At 42.5% G+C, this 23,993-nt stretch overlaps 1 protein-coding gene across 1 annotated transcript in view; it reads left to right on the forward strand.

Annotated features, from left to right (window-relative positions):
* SNRNP40 (small nuclear ribonucleoprotein U5 subunit 40) overlaps positions 1-23,091 on the forward strand; it is a 33,204-nt gene extending 10,113 nt beyond the window's left edge. The window contains exons 5-10 of the mRNA XM_035019252.1: positions 5,680-5,802; positions 13,196-13,316; positions 15,264-15,346; positions 16,736-16,797; positions 21,769-21,872; positions 22,604-23,091. Of these exons, the coding sequence (XP_034875143.1) occupies positions 5,680-5,802; positions 13,196-13,316; positions 15,264-15,346; positions 16,736-16,797; positions 21,769-21,872; positions 22,604-22,653 (543 nt within the window). The 3' untranslated portion in view covers positions 22,654-23,091. The remainder of the gene's footprint in view (positions 1-5,679; positions 5,803-13,195; positions 13,317-15,263; positions 15,347-16,735; positions 16,798-21,768; positions 21,873-22,603) is intronic.
* Positions 23,092-23,993: the final 902 nt, after the last annotated feature.

Genomic DNA, 23,993 nt, shown 5'->3' on the forward strand with positions numbered 1-23,993 from the left:
GGTAGAAAAGGATATGGGAGATGATTACATACAGGAAGCTTGATCAGGTAAGTATAATAAGTATAACAGGAGGCAGAGAAAGGAGTTACCAATACAGGAGAGAGAACTAAAATGCATCTTGTGTTGTTGGCTTTGAACTGGAAGTGTCAGTGTGAATGCATGACATTCAACATATAAACCGGTAGGTATAGAAAAAACAATAGATGTAAATGTATGCTTACAGGTGTGTGTGTGCATATATTGGCAACTGTCCACTGAGAGGGTTTAGGAACAATACCCCAATAGCAATGAGCACATCTCCTGTGCACATCTTAGTCTTTAAACACCATTTTCCACTAAAGAAACCAGGACTCCTTATTTTAGGACTGGGCAGGGAAAGTACAAGATGAACCTGGAACATCTTATGCAAGAATGCTTGTCAAAAGAACATCTTAATCAAATGCTCAAACTGAACATTATCCATGATGGGACAAATCAAAATCCTGAGCCACTCAATAAAATACAATGAAAATGCAGCATCACTCCAGTGAGATTCCTGCCAAAGAGGCATAATTTGATTCTAATCATGAGGAAACATCAGACAAACCCAAACTGAGGGACATTCTACAAAATAACTGTTCTGTAATTTTGAGAAGCATCAAGGTCAGGAAAAGTCTGAGACACTCTTCCAGGCTGAAGGAGGCTAAAGAAACATGATTCGTAAATTCAACACATGATCTGAACTGAATCTCTTTGCAATAAAAGACCTACTGGTTCAAGTGGTGAAACTTGAATGAGATCTGAGGATTGGATGGTAGTAATGTGTTGGTGTTAATTTCTTCATTCTGATTGGTTAAGATTATATAGGATTATTTTAAGATTTTGTTTATTTTTTGAGAGAGAGCATGAGTGGGGTGAAAGGGCAGAGGACAAGGGAGAAGCAGGCTTCCCGCTGAGCAGGGAGCCCAATGTGGGACTCAGTCCCAGGACCCTGGAACCATGACCTGAGCCGAAGGCAGTCACTTAACCAACTGAGCCACCCAGGTGCCCCAAAGATTTTATTTACTTATTTGAGAGAGAGAGCGCATGAGCTGGGTTGGGGAGGGGGGGAGCAGCAGAGGGAGAAGGAGAAGCAGACTCCCCACTGAGCGGGAAGCCCGATGCGGGGTTTGATCCCATGACCCCAAGATCATGACTGGAGCCAGAGGTAGATGCTTAAGCAACTGAGCCACCCAGGCGCCCCTAATATATATATCTTTATAGGACAAACACACTCAAGTATTTAGGAGTGATGGAGTATTAGGTCAGCAATTCTCAAATGATTCAGGCAACAAAAATGTTCTTACTTCCAACTTTTTTGTATTTCAAAGTAAAATAATCTTTTAAAAATGATGGTTGTCTGGAACTAATACTCTAAAATATCTGACTCGGGGGTGCCTGGCTGGCTTAGTCAGTGGAGCATGCAACTCCTGATCTCGGGGTTGTAAGTTCAAGCCCCCCATTGGGTATAGAGATTACTTAAAAATAAAATCTTTTAGGGGCACATGGCTGGCTCAATCATGAGAGCATGGGACTCTTGCACATCTTGTGCAAGATCTTGATATCAGGGTTGTGAGTTTGAGCCCCATGTTGGATGTAGAGATTACTAAAAATAAACTTAAAAAAAATTTTTTTAAATGTAGATCCATGGGTTTTTTTGTTTGTTTGTTTTTTAATATTTTATTTATTTGACAGAGAGAGAGATAGCGAGAGCAGGAACACAAGCAGGGGGAGTGGGAGAGGGAGAAGCAGGCTTCCCGCCAAGCAGGGAGCCCAATGTGGGACTCGATCCCGGGACTCCGGGATCATGACCTGAGCCGAAGGCAGATGCTTAATGACTGAGCCACCCAGGTGCCCAATGTAGATCCATGTTATATAAGTTTTTTTTTTTTTTAAATAGAGCCTAATTGTTTAGAGTATAGGGTTCTAGAGTTGTTGTACCTAATCTTTATTTTCTATTGTTAATAAATCAGCCATTGAAAATAAGTGTTAATTTTTTAAAACAAGCATATATTTAGTAATTATAAGAAATTAACACACATTTTAGTAAATTCAACATGAATGTAATGGAATCAGACAGTACTAAATTCTAGTCATTGTTTTGCTATTGACCTGCTGGGTGTTTTTCATCAAGTTAGTTCAGGCTTTGCGCTTTAGTTTGTTCATCCATAAAAGTTGGGATTAAACTAGATGGCCTAAACATAGTAACTTTTAAACATTTTTTAAATCACAATTTGCATTAAGCAATGCATTTTATACTATGACCCAGAATATAATCCCCTCAGTACATCTGTGTTTATGAACCAACCCTTTCTATATGGGACATTTTCTTCTATATATTTTTTTTAATTGGGGTAAAATTCACATAACATAAAATTTAATAAATTTTACCATTTTAACCATTTTAAAATGTGTACAAGTCAGTGGCTCTTAGTACATTCACAGATGAGCACATTCACTGTTTGTGCTCATCACCATGATCCAATACCACAGAACCCCCCATAAAAATTAGAAAAGGATGGGAGCAGCCCATTGTAGGGAGATGGGGACTGACAAAGGTAAGGAGGGCAAAAAAGAAAAACCCCATACGCATTTAGCAGTCAGTATTTTTTCCCTACCTTCCAGCCCCTGGACGTTTCATATAAATAGAATCATATAATAAGTGGCCTTTTTGTGTTCAGTTTCTTTCACTCAGCTTAATGTTTTCAGGCTTCACCCTTGTTGTAATATGTATTAATACTTTATTTTTAACACTGCTACAAAGATTGGTGCACAAGTTTTTGTTTCATTTCTCTTGGGTATATATCTAGGAGCAGGATTGCTGGGTCAGATGGTAATTCTACTTTAACTTTTTGGGGAACATCAGGCTTTTCCACAGCAGCCACATCATTTTATATTCCTACCAGTGATGTTCAAGGGTTCCAGTTTTCCCTCACCATCATTCATTAGTTTCTGGTTCCTTTTTTGTTTTGGTTTTTTTGGTAATTATAACCATCCTAGTGAGTGTGAAGCAATCTCAAATCATTGTTTTGATTTGCATTTCCCAAATGATTTATGATGCTGAGCATCTTTTCTCATGCTTATACCTCCTGAAAAGAAATGTTTTATCAGGGCCTTTGCCCATTTATTGGGCTATTTGTAACATTGTTGTTGAACTATGGGTTTTTTATTCTGGATACTAGATCTTTAGCAGGTACGTGATTTGCAAGTATTTCTCCCACTGTTGGTTATCTTCTCATCTCATTTTCTTTTTCTTTTTCTTTTTTTTTTTATTCATTTGAGACACAGAGATACAGAGAGAGAGAGAGCATGAGCAGGGGGAGAGGCAGAGGGAGAGGGAGAAGCAGGCTCCCCGCCAAGCCAGGAGCCCGATGCGGGGCTCGATCCCAGGACCCCAGGATCATCACCTGAGCTGAAGGCAGACGCTTAACCATCTGAGCCACCCAGGCGCCCCTCATCTCATTTTCTTGACACTATCCTTTGACGTACAAAAGTTTCTAATTTTTATGAAGATCAGTTTATCTATTTTTTCTTTGGTCACTTGTGCTTTTGGTGTCATATCTAGTAATTCATTGCCAAATCCAAGGTATGAAGATTTACCCCTGTGTTTTCTTCTAAGAATTTCATAGTTTTAACTTTTACATTTAGGTCTTTGATCTACATGGAGTACATTTTTCCATATGGTATGAAATAAAGGTCTGCCTTCATTTTTCTGGTTATCCAGGTGTCCCATCATCATTTTTTGAAAAGACTTAATTTCTTTTTTTCTTCTGTTTTATTCTTCTGTATGGGCCATACTTTTTTGCTTCTTTTCATACGTCATAATTTCTTGTTAAAAACTGGACATTTGAATATTATAATGTGGTAACTGTGGAAATTAGATTCTCCCCAAGGGTTTGTTGTTGCTGCATTGGTGGTGTAGCTGTTTAGTGAATTTTCTTTTTCTTTCCTTTTTTTTTTTTTAAAGATTTTATTTATTTGACAGAGAGAGATAGCGAGAGCAGGAACACAAGCAGGGGGAGTGGGAGAGGGAGAAGCAGGCTTCCTGCTGAGCAGGGAGCCCGATGTGGGACTCAATCCCGGGACCCCAGGATCATGACCTGAGCCGAAGGCAGACGCTTAACGACTGAGCCACCCAGGCGCCCTCTTTTTCTTTTTTTTTTTAAGATTTATTTATTATTAGAGAAACCATGAGCAGGGGGAGAGGCAGAGAAAGAAGAGAAAGAATCTCAAGCAGACTCCCCGCTAAGTGCAGAGCCCGACAGGGGGCTCAATCCCAGGACCCTGAGACCATGTCCTGAGCCGAAACCAGGAGTCAGCCACACAACCAACTGAGCCACCCAGGCACCCCTATTAAGTGAATTTTCTGAACTAATTTTGTAAAGTCTGTATTATTTGCCATGTGTAGCCACTGAAATCTCTGTTTTATTAGCTTGGTGGCTCACTAATGATTTGACAGATTTTCTTAATCACTTGTAGAAAAAAAAAAAAAAAAACCTCTCCCCAATCTTTGCAGATTCACTCTGTGTGTGTGGTAGGTCTGCCTTTACCAGGCAGTTTACAGCTTTGTGTTAGCCTTCACTTCCTGCTTGTGCATGGCCCATGCAGGTCAGCGAGAGTAGAGCTTAGGGCCTTTTCAGGTCTTTTCTGAGCGTGTGCCAGACACGGGCATGCAAATGGCCTTCTAGAGTCCTAGGAATACGTCAGCTTTTCAAAGCCCTTTTTCTCCAAATTGTGTCATTGCCCATCTTTCCTCCCAAGCTTTTTGGTTTGTCTACAGTTTGCCCCAACTGTCATCCCTGGCCCCAGACAACAGAGGCTAATGCATTTGCCTTTAAATGTTTTAGACAAATGCCTCTGCCCTGGCAGAGTTCCAAGTTAGGCAAAATAAAGTCAAACCCTTTAAGTTCATCCTTCAGGGAGCCTCCAGACAGTTAAAAACAACCACAATTCTTTGAGAATAAGGTCCATTCTACTCCCTCTGATACTAGGAACCTATACTGGGAATATAGGCCATTATCTTCAAAGCTCTTGCTGAGCAGGAGATGGAGACAGGGTAAGTTAAAACACTACAAGACTCTCTTACTAAGACTCAGGAGGGTTTTTTTCCTCATTAAGCATTTGCCTGGTTGCTACAAAGTTTTGATTAGTTTCTAGAGTTCTGATAAAGTTGATTCTGCCAGTTTTTTTGCCACATAATTCTCTGCTTTTGTAGAGGGACAACCTTTTAGCATTCCCTACTCTGCCATTTTTGCTGATGTAACCTCTCCCTGTATATTTTCTAATGTAAGCCACAGCCCATTAATGAGCTAGGATCTACAGTTTGAAAACACTGGTCTAACATCCTTGCTGTGGGAAGAGCATATGAACTAAGCAAGTAGAGGATTTCCATCCTAAGGGCATGTTGATGAACTATGATTATTCATACTTTAACAAAGAAGTCTGAAAATACGACCAAAGTGATTTGTTCTCCCAACTTTCAGATACGTTGGCAAAATTATAGTCACTTCTCACCATGTTACTAGAATAGCCAGACAAGTTTCTGAACGGGATCCCTGTTAAAAATGTATTTACCTGCACAAAATCCTTAGACTTCAAGATGTACTATGCAATTACTTACAATGATGTTTGACTATAGACCCTCCTATTCCTCTGCTTCAGCTGTGGGACATCCGGAAGAAAGCAGCCATCCAGACATTTCAGAACACCTACCAGGTGTTAGCTGTGACCTTCAATGATACAAGTGATCAGATTATTTCTGGTGGAATAGACAACGATATCAAGGTATGTTTAGTATTTGTGTTATATCTCCCTTTGACCTGTCTCCACTCACAGAGGTAGTCTTTTCAAACTTCTGAGATTGTGATAGCTTTGCACTTTATACCAACTACAAGGAAGATAGTAATTTAAATCTTGTTTTCTTTCTGTCCTATCCTCATTGACTTCTAAGTCAAGGGTTGCATTATGGCTCATATAAATGCCATCAGGGACCAGACAGTTCATGTGAAGTCTGAGGCCCCATGTGTGGAGTCTGTGAACCTGAAGAGTGCGTTCCCTGCCTAAAGACATTTGCAACCTTTTTTTTTTTCCTCGCTCTGTTGGCCTGCTGAGATAGCATTGAATCAACTTGTGATTCTCAACTCTGATCTCTCAGTGTGTCTTTCTCTTTGAGACTGTGGAAAGGAAGTTTTGGAGAGTCCACAACCAAGAGAGAGGGAAGGTGGCGGTATTGTGAGAGTTGGCAGTGGTCCACATAGCAGCACAGCATAGCTCATGCTTTTGACTAATTGACTTGGATTCTAATCCCAGTTCTGTCATTTTCTGGTTCTTAGTACTGTAAGCAAGTTCTTTAACAGCCTCTTAATAACCACAATAACGTCGGGGTGCCTGGGTGGCTCAGTCGTTAAGCATCTGCCTTCGGCTCAGGTCATGATCCCAGGGTCCTGGGATCAAGCCCCGCATCGGGCTCCCTGCTCCGAGGGAAGCCTGCTTCTCCCTCGCCCACTCCCCCTGCTTGTGTTCCCTCTCTCGCTGTGTCTCTCTCTGTCAAATAAATAAATAAAATCTTTAAAAAAAAAAAAAAATAACCACAATAACGTCTGCCTCATGGGGTTGTAGTGGGGATTAAATGAACCTAATGCATTAGAGCACGTAGCAGAGTTTCTGGACATAGCAAATGCCAGTGGATGGGAAGTGTCTTGGGGGCTACACAATTTGTGTCTGTCTTTACATATTGGCTTCCTTAAGTGTTACAAAGATTTTGACCTTACCTTCTGTTTTACCTTTAGAGTAATAACTGGTGGATAAATATTCAGCTTCCTGCTGTCCCTACCTAAAAATTGTGCTGTGTGCCCTTCCCTCCCTGCCTCCTTTGCTGCTACTATGGATGAAATGTCCTTGCTTTTGTCTAAAGGTAGTCCCTTCAGTGGAAGGATTTCAACTCCTTTTCCTGTCTGGGCCCTCATGCCATCTGTTTTCCCAGATCCTCTGTTTTCAACCTGCTCTTCTGCTGTCTTCTCATCAGCACTCCATCATGCTCAGGTCTTGGCGTTGGGGTGGGGGGTCTTCCTTTCATTCTGCTTCGTCTTGTTGCCCTGTCCATCTTCCTCTTCACAGCCAGACTTCTTTTGTGGTGATGACAATAATAATGTTATCATTACCATCGGACATTTACTGTCAGTGTCAGGCGTTGTTCTTTGAGCTTTCTTTTACTCATTTAAGCTTCACAGCACCCTATGAAATAAATGCTATTAATGCCATTTTACAGACGAAGGAACTGAATTAAGAGAAGCCCAGCAAAACCCAGACTCGGGTTTCAGAGTCCTGCTCTTAATACCTATGAGAAATGCCCCCTGATGATTGTTGTACACTCGCTGTCTTCATTTCCTCATCCCATTTCATTCTTCCACTCTCATGTCTCCTGATCACTCCTCAGCAGTCTGGCTTCTGCCTCCGTTATTTCATTGACCCTTCTCTTCAAGGTCACCAGTGATCCTCCTCCCTGTTCCTAAATTCAGTAGATCCTTTTAGTCTTTTCTTTTAATAGTGTGACAACATAATCTACTACCTCTCTGGCATATCGTTCGCAAATACCTCTGTGAGCCATTCTCTCTATACATACCTTAAATGTCATTATATTCCCTAAGGTCTTTTCCTAGGTGCTTCTCATATATACCTTTTCCCTGGACAGTTCTCATCTGATTCCGTGACTTTGACATCTCTATGCTGATTCTATATTTCTGGCCCAGATCTTCAGCTCCAGACCCCTGTATACAACCAGCCTCTCGGCATTCCCCCACTTGGATGTCCCATAATACTTGAAAATTGACCATTTCCAAAATCTAACTTCCCATCCCTTTTCTACCTTATAACTGTATGGAGAATGTTGAATCAGGGCATAGGAACTTAATTAGATCATCTTAATAGCTAATGCAGTATTTCCCAGAGAGAAGTTTGGGAGCCCATTAGCTTTAGAATCACTAGAGGGCATCTTATACACATGACAGTAGGTTAGTGTCATTAAGCTATTATAGTTTTCATACTTTTAAAATTATTATTAGGGGGCGCCTGGGTGGCTCAGTCGTTAAGCGTCTGCCTTCGGCTCAGGTCATGATCCCAGGATCCTGGGATCGAGTCCCACAGTGGGCTCCTTACTCCGCGGGAAGCCTGCTTCTCCCTCGCACTCCCCCTGCTTGTGTTCCCTCTCTGGCTGTGTCTCTCTCTGTCAAATAAATAAATAAAATCTTAAAATATATATATATATATTTTAATATATATATGTGTGTGTGTGTGTGTATATATATATATATATACACACACACACACACACACACACACATATATATATTATTAGGGATGCCTGGCTGGCTCAGTTGGTAGAGCATGTGACTCTTGATCTCGGAGTCATGAGTTCAAGCCCCCAACATTGGACATAGAGGTTACATTAAAGAAAAAAAAAAGAATTCCCTTTAAAAAAAAATAGTAAAATAATTATTAAAGTTTACATATGGTAAAATAAATTTTGCTTAGTGTACAGTTTTATGAATGTTTATGCTTGCATAGATTTGTGTAGCTACCACAAACAAGGTATAGAACAATTCCCATCACCCCCAAAATTTTGTAATGTTCACTTGTGTCAAACCCTCTTTCCATTCCTAACTCATTCCAACCATTGATCTGTTCTTTGTTCTATATAGTTCCTTTTTCTAGAATATCATACAAATGGAATTATACAGTATGTAACCTTTTGAGACTACTTCTTTTATTTAAGGTCTGAGAATGTGATGCCTCATCTCCGCTGTGGGGATAGACTAGCTTAAGAATAATACTCTTGTTGGGTGCCTGGGTGGCTCAGTCATTGAGCATCTGCCTTCGGCTCAGGTCATGATCCCAGGGTCCTGGGATCAAGCCCCACATCGGGCTCCGTGCTCTGTGGGAAGCCTGCTTCTCCCTCTCCCACTCCCCCTGCTTGTGTTCCCTCTCTCGCTGTCTCTCTGTCAAATAAATAAATAATCTTAAAAAAAAAAAAAAAAAGAATACTCTAGTGCTAGGAAGGTCTTCTTATGACATATAGTGTGGCTTATTCCACGTTCTTTATCCTAGACTGTTCCTGGGTCTTCTCTAAACAGATATATTTAATTATGCTATAGTCCTTAAGGTGTACCCAATCCCTTTTTAGGATTTGAAGGTTTTCTATGTCCTCTCAGACACACACTGTATGTCACACCTCTCAGGGTAGGTGATTTCTACAGATAGCTAATCTCAGCTTTGTTCTGAAAGCCAAATTTATCTCAGAGAATGTGTAAGTAGAGTTCCATAAGTACAGTAATTACATATATCACTAGCTTTTTTCTAAGAGGTTGTCCTTCAGGGGTACCTGGGTGGCTCAGTCAGTTGAGCATCTGACTCCTGATCCCAGCTCAGGTCTTGATCTCAGTGTCATGAGTCCAAGCCCCGCTTTGGACTCCATGTTGGGTGTGGAGCCTACTTAGAAAATGAATGAATGAATGACCTTCATATTTCTTTCAGAAGTTCCCTGATTCTAGTTCTGTATAATTTGGTGAATTAGTTCCTACTTACCTTATATGTTGTTTTTTTCTTTTTTCTTTTTTTTAAGTTTGTTTATTTCTTTGTAATCTCTACATACAATGTAGGGCTCAAACTCATGACCCCTAGGTCAAGAGTCACATGCGGGACGCCTGGGTGACTCAGTTAAGTGTCGGCCTTCATCTCTGGTCATGGTCCCAGGGTCCTGGGATTGAGCCCCAAGTCAGTCTCCCTGCTCAGTGGGGAATCTGCTACCCCCACCACTCCCCCAAGCTCCTGTGTGCGCACATGTGTGCACTCGATCTCTCTCTCAAAAAAAAATAAATAAGTAAATGAGTAAATAAAGTCTATTCCGTCTACAAATACTCAAATTTTTCTGCCAGTGCTTTGTTTTCAGGAATTTTTTTTCCCCTAATTTTAAAGATTTTATTTATTTATTTGAGAGGGAGGGAGCGAGAGCAGAGGGAGAGAGAGAAGCAGACTCCTTGCTGAACAGAGAGCCCTATGCAGGGCTCGATCCCAGGACCCTGAGATCATGACCTGAACCAAAGGAAGACGCTCAACCTACTGAGCCACCCAGGCACCCTGGAAATTTTTTTATTTTATTTTATTTTTTTTAGAATGTACACAGTACTCCAAAAACTTGGGAAAACCTTCTACTCTGCTATACTGTTTCTAGCATGAAAACTCATAGTGTTGATGCCCACTAACCAGATGCCCAAACATTCACTGAAAACTGATTTGGGCACTTGCAAAATATCTTCCTTAAATTAGTTCTTCTGCCACAAATCTCAGATACACAAACAGTGTGTGCAGGCCTCAAGAATGCATTCTCTCCTAAAAAAGCTAAAGACTTCAACAATGCCTTCTCTGAAGAGGAGGAACAATAGCTTGAACAAAAAACGTCAGCCATTTCAAGCTTTCCTGATTATTGAGGCAGCAAACATCCTGACACAAAAATGATTGTATATAAAGTGTGTTGGGTTCCACACATGAGTGAGTTATTGATGGGGAAAGTGGAGTTGTCTGCCTTTTGTATTGCTTTGACATACAACACCAAACTCATTTCTAGATAAGAGAAGTGCCTTACTTAAACAGGCAGCAAAAAAAAAATTCACTTAGAAAAACTGCATGGCACGGGGCGCCTGGGTGGCTCAGTCATTAAGCGTCTGCCTTCGGCTCAGGTCATGATCCCAGAGTTCTGGGATCGAGCCCCACATCGGGCTCCCTGCTCCGTGGGAAGCCTGCTTCTCCCTCTCCCACTCCCCCTGCTTGTGTTCCCTCTCTTGCTGTGTCTCTCTCTGTCAAATAAATAAAATCTTTAAAAAAAAAAAGAAAAACTATATGGCAGTATTAAATCAGATTTGGAGGAAATTCTGTATTATACCAATGACCTTAACAAAATTGCTGTTCTTTTTCCATATGACATTCCAGACCATTCCTATTGGCTTTAATTTTTTTTTTTTTTACATAGTTGCAGTCTATGTAAACATAAATACTGTTTTGCATTTTCCTATTAGCTTAATAGCTTATTTTTGGAACATTTTTACATTTGGTCTTCAGAGTTATTTTTAGGAGTTACTTAATAATAGCTACCAATTATTGAGGGCCTGCTGTGTACCAGGCATCTGCTAAGCATTCTATTTCTAATCTTCCCAACAGCCATAGGAAGTAAATGTTGTTATCCCCATCTTACAGACCAGAAACAGGCTTAGAGAGGGTTAGTGGCCGAGTAACTCTTAGGACATGGTCAGTCTGACCCTAAATCCTCACTCTTTCTTCTCTGCTCTACTATCTTTTTTTTTTTTTTAAAGATTTTATTTATTTTTGAGAGAGCGAGCGAGCACAAGCAGAGGTTGCGGTAGGCAGAGGGGAGAGGAAAAGCAGGCTCCCCGCCAAGCTGGGAGCCCGAAGCGGGACTCCATCCCAGGACCCTCGGTTCATGACCTGAGCCAAAGGCAGACACTTAACTGACTGAGCCACCCAGGTGCCCATGCTCTACTATCTCTAGCATGAGATCCCATAGTGTTGCAGTATGTTTATGGGCCGTAACTTAATGAACCATTTATTTTCCCTGTTTGACATTAGGTTATTTTTAGCCAAACTGTTTTTTTTACCTTTCCCACCCAGATAACAATGAATCTATAATTTATCTTTCTTTTTAATAAATAGGTTTTTCCATAGTGTGTGTATGTGTGTATATGTGTACATATAACGACATTAAATGAAAAATTTTAAGCAGTTGTATTTCTGTGTATTACCTTCTTATATATATTTCCATGTAATCATAATGCCTTTTTTTTTTTTTAGATTTTATTTATTTATTTGAGAGAGAGATACAGTGAGAGCGGGAACACAAGCAGGGGGAGTGGGAGAGGGAGAAGCAGGCTTCCCGCCGAGCAGGGAGCCCAATGTGGGACTCGACCCCAGGACCCTGGGATCATGACCTGAGCCGAAGGCAGACGCTTAATGACTGAGCCACCTAGGTGCCCCTCATAATGCCCTTTTCAAATGATGTGTTCACTTGTTTTTCTATAGTTCTAATAGTTTACTTAGAATGAGAATCATAGTTTAAGCATTTGAAATGCTACTTAGTTTTTTACTTCCTAATACATTTTGTTATGATTTAAGAATAACCCTTGCAAATTCTTAATTTTTGTTAAACTTTATTATATTATAAATATATGTTATATATAATAAATACATTTATTATATATAATTTATATGTAGTTAAATATATAAACTATGTAAGTTTTATATATATATAAAAGTTATATAAGTTTATAGTCCTTTAGTCAGACATAGTAAGTTTGATTCCCTTGTTAGAAAGACAAGAGGGGGGCGCCTGGGTGGCTCAGTCGTTAAGCGTCTGCCTTCGGCTCAGGTCATGATCCCGGGGTCCTGGGATCGAGTCCCACATCGGGCTCCCTGCTCGGCGGGAAGCCTGCTTCTCCCTCTCCCACTCCCCCTGCTTGTGTTCCTGCTCTCGTTATCTCTCTGTCAAATAAATAAATAAAATCTTTAAAAAAAAGAAAAAGAAAGACAAGAGGGGTGCCTGGGTGGCTCAGTTAAGCGTCCCCGACTCTTGATTTCGGCTCAGATCGTGATCTCAGGGTCGTGACATTGAGCCCCACATCAGGCTCCAGCTCCGTGCTGGGTATGGAGTCTGCTTAAGATGCTCTTTCCAGGGCACCTAGGTGGCTCAGTCAGTTGAGCATCTGCCTTTGGCTCAGGTCATGAACTCAGGGTCCTGGGATAGAGTCCTGCTTCGGGCTCCCTGCTCGGCGGGGAGCCTGCTTCTCCCTCTCCCCTCTGCCTGCCGCACCCCCTGCTTGCGCTTGCTCTCTCAAAAATAAATAAAATCTTTAAAAAAAAAAAAAAGATTCTCTCTTTCCCTCTCCCTCTGCCCCTACCCCCACCCCTGCTCGTGCTCTCTCTCTAAAAAAAAAATATTTTAAAAAAGAGAAGAGTTTTTTTCCTCTTGACAGAAATCCTCTATTTTGTGCTAAATACTGGGCCCACAGCCAGACTGAGAAGGGATACCAGTTTCTCCAGGCAGTTGACTCTTTGGTAACTATGTTTCTTTGCTATTCTCCATTTGATTTCTGGGAACAGCTTTTTGTTTTTATAGGTCTGGGACTTGCGCCAAAACAAGCTAACCTACACCATGAGAGGCCATGCAGATTCAGTGACTGGCCTGAGTTTAAGTTCTGAAGGCTCATATCTCTTGTCCAATGCAATGGACAATACAGGTAACTATGGAAAGGAAAGCTCTCCAAGGGCGCAGACACTGTGGACCTCAAGGAAAGTGGGCATTGGGTGCTAGAAATGTGTACTGGGATAAATGTGGATACAAGGAAAGAGTCAAGGGTGGTTCGCATGTTTCTGCCAGGGCAATTGGGAGAACACATTGTAATAGAAAAAGCTTTAGGGGCGCCTGGGTGGCTTAGTCGTTAAGCGTCTGCCTTCGGCTCAGGTCATGGTCCCGGGGTCCTGGGATCGAGCCCCACACCAGGCTCCCTGCTCAGCGGGAAGCCTGCTTCTCCCTCTCCCCCTGCTTGTGTTCCCTCTCTCGCTGTGTCTCTGTCAAACAAATAAAATCTTTAAAAAAAAAAAAAAAGAAAAAGCTTTAGAAGATATGGTCAAGAAGCCAGGATTCTAGTCTCAGATCTGCCATCTAATCCCCAGGCAACTTTGCATATAGCTTTTAAGACCTATTTCAGCTCTGGTATGCTATGGAGCCATGCAGTGTACGAGAAACTCTTGGTGATTATTAGTTTGTTGAGATTCAGCCAAAGCAGTTCTCAAGCATTGTAGAGAGAACCAAACTTGAATGACCAGTGAGCTGTTGGTAGAGTTGCACTCTTTCCGCCAGTGTGTCCTCCCTCCCCAGTCCAAAACACTGATGGGATGGGAAGTGCCCAGTAAAACATTGCGACATTCTGCATTCACACAAATAGACTCTTCTCTGCTTGTTTTTGAGTTGTGACATGGGAAGATGGGTTTACTATAGCAAAAAGGAAGGTGGATTATATGCTTAGTATGGAAAGAGCTTAGAGATGGCCCCCCTCTGGTGTACAAGTTCATAGGCTTATCAGAAACTGAAATGCTTTCACTGACATTTTGTAATGAAAACAGTGCTTAGCACTCAGGGGGTGCTGAATAAGTAGTTCTTGAATGAATGAACACCCTTACTTTCTGACTGTATTCTCAGCTCAATAGCAAACTTTCACACCTGCCTTCACTTTCTATGCCTATCTGAATCCTAGGATTGTTATGTTTCTTACACTCAATTAAAATGACATCACTTGAATTCCAGTATTGATACAGCATTTGTTAACAGCTGTAGCCACTGCTTATCATGCGTATTTATATCCTGATTTTGATGTATTTACCATTGACTAATTCTAGCCTTGCTCACAGCAAGAAAAGATGAGGTTCCTTAAATGGTTATTAAAATAAAAAGAATTTTTTGTTATGGCTATATAATAAAATGACAAAATCCTAATTTTTGTCTATTGCCTCTACTCTTTTAAAGCCCTATCACATGTATTATCTTATTTGATCCTTAAAATACTATTGTAAAAAAGAAAAAGAACAAGTGGTATTCTCACTTTACAGAGGAGACCAAATCACCACCTCACTTTTTACCTGATACCACCCATATATATATAACAGAGCTAGAACGAGAATCAGAGTTCACTTTTTCTAATTATTAGTATAATACTCTCAACATATTTGACCTTGCTCAAGTTTAGATTGTCAGGTGTCCCTATGAGCAAAATCAGTCCTGAGTTTGGTTGTTATAGATTGATTGTCACAGTAGTCAGTGGTATTTAGATTGTCATATCAAAGCTTTGTTAAATATGGCTTTTTTGGGTTGGCAGAGGAATCATTTGCCAATGTTTTTTGAAATTAATGTCACACCCGGCTACTTTCTGTTGCAGACCCCCAGCAATGTGTTTGGCATTTCCCCTTCCTTTCCCCTCTGCTTTCCACTTTGCCCTTAGACACTGTTAATGGAATTTGAATGCATTTTATGTCTGTTAGAAAAAAAAAATGAGCCTCACCATGTACCTTATAATATACCGTGTTGGCTTTCCTTCACCCAGGAAACAGCATCTGTCATTGACATGACACTGATTCCAGCTGGGTTCTAAGGAGGCCTCTGGCCCATAACTGTTTTGCTCTGTTTGCAGTGCGGGTCTGGGATGTCCGGCCATTTGCTCCTAAAGAGAGGTGTGTGAAGATATTTCAAGGAAATGTGCACAACTTTGAGAAGGTGAGTTCTGCATGGCAAAAGAGCTTTACTGTCCATTTGAGTCAAAAATACATTTAAGATGGTGCTAAGACCAATATTTACATACATCAAATCATTATGTTGTACACCTAAAACTAAAACAATGTTCTATGTCAGTTATATCTCAATTCAGGGGGGAAGAGGGGGTTGGTGCTAAGGACAGAGGGCAGTAGCTCTACCAAGAAGGGGTTGCATTCCAGTTAACACTGTCCTTCATCAAAACTGTTCTTGCCAGAAATAAAACTAATGGAAGCATAGGGAGGAAGGCAGTCACATAGGTAGGTAGTGATGGGACCCCCTTTTTCTAAGTTTTTAAGATTAACTTAAGATTTCTGACTTCAACCAGATAGTCTTATCCTTTTAGTTCCTTGGAAACTTGGACCCTAGGGTCAGTGTTCCATATGGAACCCAGACTTCCTGGCTCTTACCCAGGTGGCTTCCCTCACCTTCCCAGTAACCAGCTCTTAGGGCCCTGAGACTACATCTCTCTCCTCAGTAAGGACCATGGCCCGAAGTGTGAGAGAAATTTTTTCTGTACTCATGTCCTAGGTCAGCTCTTGATAGCAGCTTTTCCTCCAGATAATTTGTTGATAGAGACGTATGTTTTTCTTTTGAGAATCTATTTGATTCAGTTTCACTTTATGAATCAAATCTTAGGGTGCCTGGGTGGCTCAGTCAGTTAAGCGTCTGCCTTTGGCTCAGGTCACGATCCCAGGGTCCTGGCATCGAGCCCCACATCAGACTCCCTGCTCGGCAGGGAGTCTGCTTCTCTCTCTGCCCCTGCCCCCACTCGTTCTCTCGCTCTCTCTCACTCTGTCTCCCAAATAAATAAATAAAATCTAAAAAAAAATTTTTTTAATAAATCAAATCTTATTTTTTGTTGAATTTGGTTTTATTTTTATTTTCCTTCAAGATAAAATTGAGGATCAAAATAAATGGAGCAAAGGGAACCTCCATTTATAGGCAGAATAAAATTTTGTTGCCAGGTCCACTCTTAATTTACTGTAAATTAAGCATTTTCTACAGTTCGTTTGTATGTTATATGAAATAAAGTATGCAGTCTTAGGCCACAGACTATAAGGTAATTGCAATTTAAAGTCTCAGGGCGCCTGGGGGTTCAGTGGGTTAAGCGTCCAACTCTTGATTTCGACTCAGGTGATGATCTCAGGATTGTGGGATCAAGCCCCACATTGGGCCCCGCACTAGGTGTGGAGCCTGCTTAAGATGCTCTCTCTCCCTCTTGCCGTCTCCTCCCCTCAAAAAAAGAAAAAAAGAAAGAAATTTAAAGTCTTTCAGTGATTTTATAGTCTAATAAAGAGGGGTTTGGTACATTACTGTATTCATTGAATTCCTGCTTATTCATCTTTATAGAATCTTCTGAGATGCTCTTGGTCACCTGATGGAAGCAAGATAGCAGCTGGTTCAGCTGACAGGTAAGGATTACTGGGTGTGAGGTGAAGGATGATGGATCTCTGCAGGTACCTTGTCGTGTGTAATCCATTAAGTGCAGATACCAGGCTGGAGCAGACAGAGTTATAGCTGTCCTCAGAGAGGAAGCCGTGTGCATTGTGAGGGGCCTGAAGATCACATCAGACAAGCACATCATTTCCACTCTGTGGATTCATTTTTGACCTGGAGGGTAAACACTTGCTTTACTTCTGTTGGATTCCCTTTGCCATCAAAGTAAAATCTAGGCTCCTAATCTGGCTCCAGTTTCCCTCATCAGATTCTTTTCCTATGCTTCAGTTCATTCAAATACGTGTTGTACTCACCTCCCCGACCATTGCGACAGTGCTTCACTCACATGGAACTTTCCCTGTCCTAACACCCCTGTGCCTCCAGGCTTCTCTCTCCTGTCCCCTCTCCTCTGTTCTCTAGACTTCTTTAACTCTCTAGAAATCACCTCTGTGTTCTGTCTATAAACTTTCCCCGGCCCTGTCTCTCCTTTTCCTTTGGGGTAGTACTAATCACTCCCTACTCTGCACTGTCGTCACACCTTACACATCTAACCTTTATCAGCATTCATTACATCTAACACTAAGACAAACAGAGTGGGGCACCATCACTAAATTATTTGCTCCCAGAGGTCAGGGAATGAGTCTTAGTCATCTGGAACCCAGAGCGGTATTTGACCTATTCTAAGCACTTAGTGAATATTACATGAATGAATTCCTAACTCAAGGACAGCACTCAAATCTTAGCCTACATATCAACTCGGCTATTGGTAATGGCTGCCCGTGTCGAGGAGGATTCAGAGCAGGGTGCGGGTACAATAGGAAAAGTGCCACGATTGCTAGATGCCCGTTGTGTCAGCATGTGAGCTAGGTATTTTCCAACCCCAGGCTGAATTCAGAGACTATGAGACTTTCCTAGCTGTCCGTTTAAACTGGCTCAGCCATTCAGTGATGAATTAGAAAGAGAAAGGAGATGAGGCGCCTACATGGCTCAGTCGATTAAGCGTCTGCCTTCGGCTCAGGTCGTGATCCCAGGGTCCTGGGATCCAGCCCCATATCAGGCTCCCTCCTCAGTGGGGAGTGTACTTCTCCCTCTCCCTCTGCCCCTCCCCTCTGCTCATGCTCTCTCTCTGTCTCTGTCATGCTCTCTCTCAAATAAATAAATAAAATCTTTTAAAAAGAGAGAGAAAGAGAAGGGAGAGAATTCTTCTGTCCAATGCTGCTGCATTTGGTCTATCTATGGTGTTATGTCCTTGGGAGGGAGTCAGAGGTGGGGATGCGGGTGCCCATGCCTAGGCTGTTGGCCCACAGGTGCAGAATGGCGAAGAATGAGAGGGCCCTCTGATGGCAGACTCCGGGTTTAGCTTCCATTGGGCGATGTCTTAACCCTTTTTAGCTTAACCCCATCTTTCTCTCCGTTTAGATTTTCCTACTACCCTACTACCCTTCTAAAACAGGCACCATCTTATAAACATGAGGCCTTCCCTGGGCTAGCTTGGACTCTCAGAGTTGTCTCCTGTATTTAGGGCCCTAGCACAGCCATAGAGAAGCCTCACCTTGATCTGTTCCCACACCCTGTTGCCTGTGAACAATGCTGAACATACCTGAAGATTCCAGAGTCCACTTTTTTTTTTTCCTCAGGCACTCTGAATGCTGAGATAAAAGGTCAAGCAGTGGGGTGTTTTCTAGGGGTCAAGGGTCCAGGTCAAACAGTGCCACATGGATGGTTTGCATCCTGTTGGTGTAGAAAGCTGCCTTGCAGAGGGAATCTAAGGGATTTTCAGTAGTCACGTTGATAAGGAAGACCTTAAGAAACAGGCCCACAGCCTAAAGTACATTCTGACAGAGTAAGAACTATTCTAAGTGTTTTTACATCATTTTCAGAAAAGATCTCTTTTTTTATGTAGTTAAGCTTTTAAGTGATACTTGCCTAAGCTTTTCTTCTGAGCAGTTTGTTGCTGCCATTGGCCCTTTCTTTCAGTGTCCTCTTCCCCTCCCCACTGTTGTTTTAAACCTTACATGTGTGCCTCATGGCTCTGGCCTGGGCACAGGCTGTATGTCTCCCTGCTGGGGTTGGCCACGTTTCACAGGCCACCCTGCCAATTAGCCCCACGTCAACAAGCAACTCTGTTATATAAGGAACCTGGTTCCTGCTGAATGTGGCTGTGCCAAAGTAAGGGGAGGACAAGGAACCCCTCTAAATTTAGCATCTAATTGGTGGCCATGGAGAGTGAGGCCTTCAAGTAAACCCTTGGAGATCTGGGGTTCTGCTGGCTTTTATGTGCCTGGGAAATGTATCCTCAGAAAATTGCTTTTCAGGGGCGCCTGGGTGGCTCAGCTGTTAAGCGTCTGCCTTCGGCTCGGGTCATGATTCCAGGATCCTGGGATCGAGCCCCGCATCGGGCTCCCTGCTTGGTGGGAAGCCTGCTTCTCCCTCTCCCACTCCCCCTGCTTGTGTTCCCTCTCTCGCTGTGTCTCTCTTTGTCGAATAAATAAATAAAATCTTAAAAAAAAAAAAAAAGAAAAAGAAAATTGCTTTTCAACTTGGCCTGGATTTGGCAAGTGTCCTCTCTACTTGCAAATCACCTCCCTCTTCATGTTCAAAATCAAAACCCTTCAAACAGTTCCTATCCAGGACTGTGGGAAGACTGGCCAGTCTGTCTGCCATGAGTGAGTTAGTCAGCCTATTGTCTTCATGTTCGTCTCTTGTGATGATGAATGTATTCGTCATAACAACAGCTGTTGTTCTTGTCCCAAATGCTTCGCATTCATCATCTCATCATTTCTCTCAACCAAGCTACGGGATCAGTGTAGTCTCCGTCATCACAGTTAAGGAGAGAGGAGTTCAGAGAAGTTAAATAATTGTCTAAGGTTACTTAATGAGTAAATGGGTGCAAGAGACTTGAGCCCAGGTCTTTCGGACTCCTGAGCTCAGACTTTGTTACTCTGCTGTATCATCCTGGGCTGGGTTCATGAGGGCATTATTTGCGTGTAGCAAGAAGGAAGACCGTAGGGAGAGCATGAACATCAGAGCCAAGGAGTCTGGAGACAGATGGGCTTCCTGTTTCCCTCCCATCTTGCTTGGAACTTTTATTTAGTTCCTATTGTGTCTCGTCCTTGAGAGCTAAACATTGCAAATAAGAAGCTCATATTAAGTTGCATTTTAGACCCAAAGTGTAATGTCACATCAGCACCAGGCATTTTATAATCAAGTACTGGTAACTGTACCCTTTTAGGTGTTGACTGAACAAAACAAATATGTAAATAATGTTTATAACCTGCTCGAAAACCACCAGCCCTTTAAATTTACCAACTAATAGATAGACCAACTGAGCTTGGGTGGCTCAGTCGTTAAGCGTCTGCCTTCGGTTCAGGTCATGATTCCAGGGTCCTGGGATCGAGCCCCACGTCGGGCTCCCTGCTCCACGGGGAGCCTGCTTCTCCCTTTCCCACTCCCCCTGCCTGTGTTCCCTCTCTCGCTGTGTCTCTCTCTGTCAAATAAATAAAATCTTTTTAAAAAAATAAATAAATTTACCAACAGATTATTTTTGCATGGTCATATGAAGATCATGTCTCTTTATTTTACCCTTCACCCAAAAATGACCCAAGCAAGGTTGAAGGTCAAAAGAACTTCCGAGGGGTCAGGGGAAATAGAAGATGTTTGAGGGTAGTAGGAGAAAGGAGAATACTGGAATATATTAAAAGTTCTCGTTTTAGTTCTGCCACTGAGCCACTGAAGAACTGTGTCACCTTAGCTTTCTAATTTTTTTTTTTTTTAAGATTTTATTTATTTGAGAGAGAGAATGAGGGAGAGAGCATGAGAGGGGGGAGGGTCAGAGGGAGAAGCAGACTCCCTGCCAAGCAGGGAGCCCGATGCGGGACTCGATCCTGTGACTCCAGGATCATGACCTGAGCCGAAGGCAGTCGCTTAACCAACTGAGCCACCCAGGCGCCCCTCACCTTAGCTTTCTTATCTGTAAAATGAGTTTAGACTAGCTGCTCTAGTCATGGGATTCCCATGAGTTCAGTGCAAGATTGGGTCAAGTATATATTTGGGTTGTTTTATATCGCAGAAATTTTCTGTCCCTTCTCTGGGCTCTATGATTTGAATGCAGTACTGAGAAGCTCCAGTGGATCTGCAACCTAGGCTCCCAGCCTGCCCTAAGTTGGATTACCTGTAAGACCTCCTGGATGGGGGCACCTAGGTGGCTCAGGTGGTTAAGCGTCTGCCTTCAGCTTAGGTCATGATCTCCAGGTCCTGGGATCGAGCCCCATGTTGGGTTCCCAGCTCAGCGGGGAGTCTGCTTCTCCCTCTCCCCCTGCCTGTGCTCTCTCTGTCTCTGTCTCTCTCTCAAATGAATAATTAAAATCTTTTAAAAAAGAAAAAAAAAGACCTCCTGGATGAATATCAGGTGCTCTTTGAAGATTTCTGTGTGGGGACCGTAGGAAAACTGTCTTTTTTCTCCATGTTCTTTCCTATCTCAAAAGCTTATGTTGGAGGAGCGCCTGGGTGCCTCAGTCGTTGGGCTTCTGCCTTCAGCTCAAGTCATGATCCCAAGGTGCTGGGATTGAGCCCCACGTTGGGCTCCCTGCTCAGCGGGAAGCTTGCTTCTCCCTCTCCCACTCCCCCTGCTTTTGTTCCCTTTCCTGCTATCTCTCTCTCTGTCAAATAAATAAATAAAATCTTAAAAAAAAAAAAAAAAAAGCTTATGTTTGAAATACCAGTAATGCTTATAGTTTTAGTTATTCCTATATCTCTGTTCAGTTACTCAAGGGTAGGATCCATCCCTTATTCAGAATCTATATTTCTAGTTTCCAAATGCCAGAGCACAGTTCAGTAAATATGGGTATATAAGTAAATCTTTGCATCCATTTCTCTTAAAAAGCCATGACTTTACCCTCCCCTCAGCTCTAGGAAGCTTTAGCATTGCTCCTTATGATACCTTGCAGGTTCGTGTATGTATGGGATACCACAAGCCGGAGGATTTTGTATAAGCTGCCTGGACACGCTGGCTCCATCAATGAAGTGGCTTTCCACCCTGATGAGCCCATCAGTAAGTCTGTCCTGACTTTGGGGAAAGGGAAACTGTGGGAATCTCCCTAAAGGGGCCCTGAAAATACAAAGGCAGAGGTGGATATCTGTTGTATGTGAATTTCCATGTAGCCTTTATGGCTGTCCATTGACGGTCTCGCCATGGTTTTAAATGGTGACGGGAAGAACATGTTCCATCTTCTTCTTAATCTCAAAGAGAGCCTGGTTAATCTATTTCTAGTTCTCTTAAGTTTACGTGCTTTCAAGTCTGTGTTTCAGTGACGTATTTGGATAAGTAATATTTCTTAATATTCAGCTATAAATTACAACTTAACATTTTATTGGCTAGCTAATTAAACAATGGGCCTTGAATTTAAGGAGAGAATGTAACTTTCTCCAGGGCTAACTATAAAAAGCAGAAATACACTTATAAAATGACTGGCACAGACATTGATTCTTCCCTAGAATGGCTGAGAAGGTCTTTTTCAAGGGGTTTGGCTGACATGGGACATCAGGGTTTAGACCCTCATAATGCATTTCCCATGGCACAGTCCACCCCTGTGGTTTCAGAGGACTTGGATTGGAAAGCCAGGCTACAGTTTCCTGTGAGTAGTGCTGAAGAGGAGGGGAATTTAAGCCAAGTCCAGTTGCTCTTTTATACCAAAATTGGCTCTTGACACAAGAGCCCTTGAGCACCGAGTCCCCTTGAGCCTTCATTAGTTGCAGTTATCTTCTCCATTCTCTTCACCTCAGTCCTCTCAGCGTCCAGCGACAAGAGACTGTATATGGGGGAGATTCAGTGAAGACACGGAATGGAAGACCCGCTGGCTGCTTGACCCTGAGACCTCAGGTGGCATAAGTGGCATCCAACAGTGCCCAGGCCAGCAGCCTCCCTCAGATGAAGATCATTCCTAGCAAAAAGCAAGGAGGAGGTGGCCATATCCCAGCAACCATCGGTATCCTATTCCACCAGGATGATAAGGCAAGCTGACAATAGCCTCTAAAAACCACCGGCCAGATTTCAGGGACTGTTTGGGTTTTTTCCTCTTTCTTCAAAGAGACAGACATGGATTGGTTTGTAGTTTCCTGTTTCCTAATCCAGGCCAAAAACAGGGAATGTGACTGAAATATGTTTGTTGGGGACTTTTTTTTTTAATTCAGTAACTGGCTTGTATATTTTGCTTTCTGTGTTTCTCTGAGTCATTTTGTATTAAAAACCAAGTAGATGCCTTTTTACAAGAGCCATGTGGATTGGATTTATTGCTGTCTTTTCTTTGAAGCTTGATCGTTGTAAATCTGAGCTGGGCATGATGGGACCAGGGGGATACAATCCATTTAAACTCCCAAGATGCGGGTGCCTGGGTGGCTCAGTCGTTAAGCGTCTGCCTTCGGCTCAGGTCATGATCCCAGGGTCCTAGGATCGAGCGCCGCATCAGGCTCCCTGCTCAGCGGGAAGTCTGCTTCTCCCTCTCCCACTCCCCCTGCTTGTGTTCCCTCTCTCGCTGTGTTCTCTCTGTCAAATAAATAAAATCTTTAAAAAAATAAATAAATAAATAAATAAATAAATAATAAACTCCCAAGATGCTATTTACAGGGATGTTTAGGGCTTTTCCCCCCTTTTCGTCTTTTTAGATTTATTCCCGTGAAGATTTATTCCCAGAGAATAATTAACTCATAACAAACAATTTCTCTCCTACTAGATGCATAGCAGTCAAGAGGTGATAAAGTCTAAAAGAACCTAGTTTTGGGGGGCGCCTGGGTAGCTCAGTCGTTAAGCGTCTGCCTTCGACTCAGGTCATGATCCCAGGGTTCTGGGATCGAGCCCCGCATGGGGCTCCCTGCTCGGTGGGAGGCCTGCTTCTCCCTCTCCCACTCCCCCTCCCCTGCTTGTGTTCCCTCTCTCGCTGTCATCTCCTCTCTGTCAAATAAATAAATAAAATCTTTATTAAAAAAGATTAGGTGGTGCCTGGGTGGCTCAGTCATTAAGCGTCTGCCTTCAGCTCAGGTCATGATCCCAGAGTCCTGGGATCGAGCCCCGTATCGGGCTCCCTGCTCAGCGGGGAGCCTGCTTCTCCCTCTCCCACTCCGCCTGCTTGTGTTCCCTCTCTCGCTGTGTCTCTCTCTGTCAAATAAATAAATCTTA

This window comes from Mirounga leonina, unplaced genomic scaffold, assembly GCF_011800145.1.
Source record: "Mirounga leonina isolate KUSES-001 unplaced genomic scaffold, KU_Mleo_1.0 Mir_173, whole genome shotgun sequence".
In the NCBI taxonomy this organism is placed as follows: domain Eukaryota; kingdom Metazoa; phylum Chordata; class Mammalia; order Carnivora; family Phocidae; genus Mirounga; species Mirounga leonina.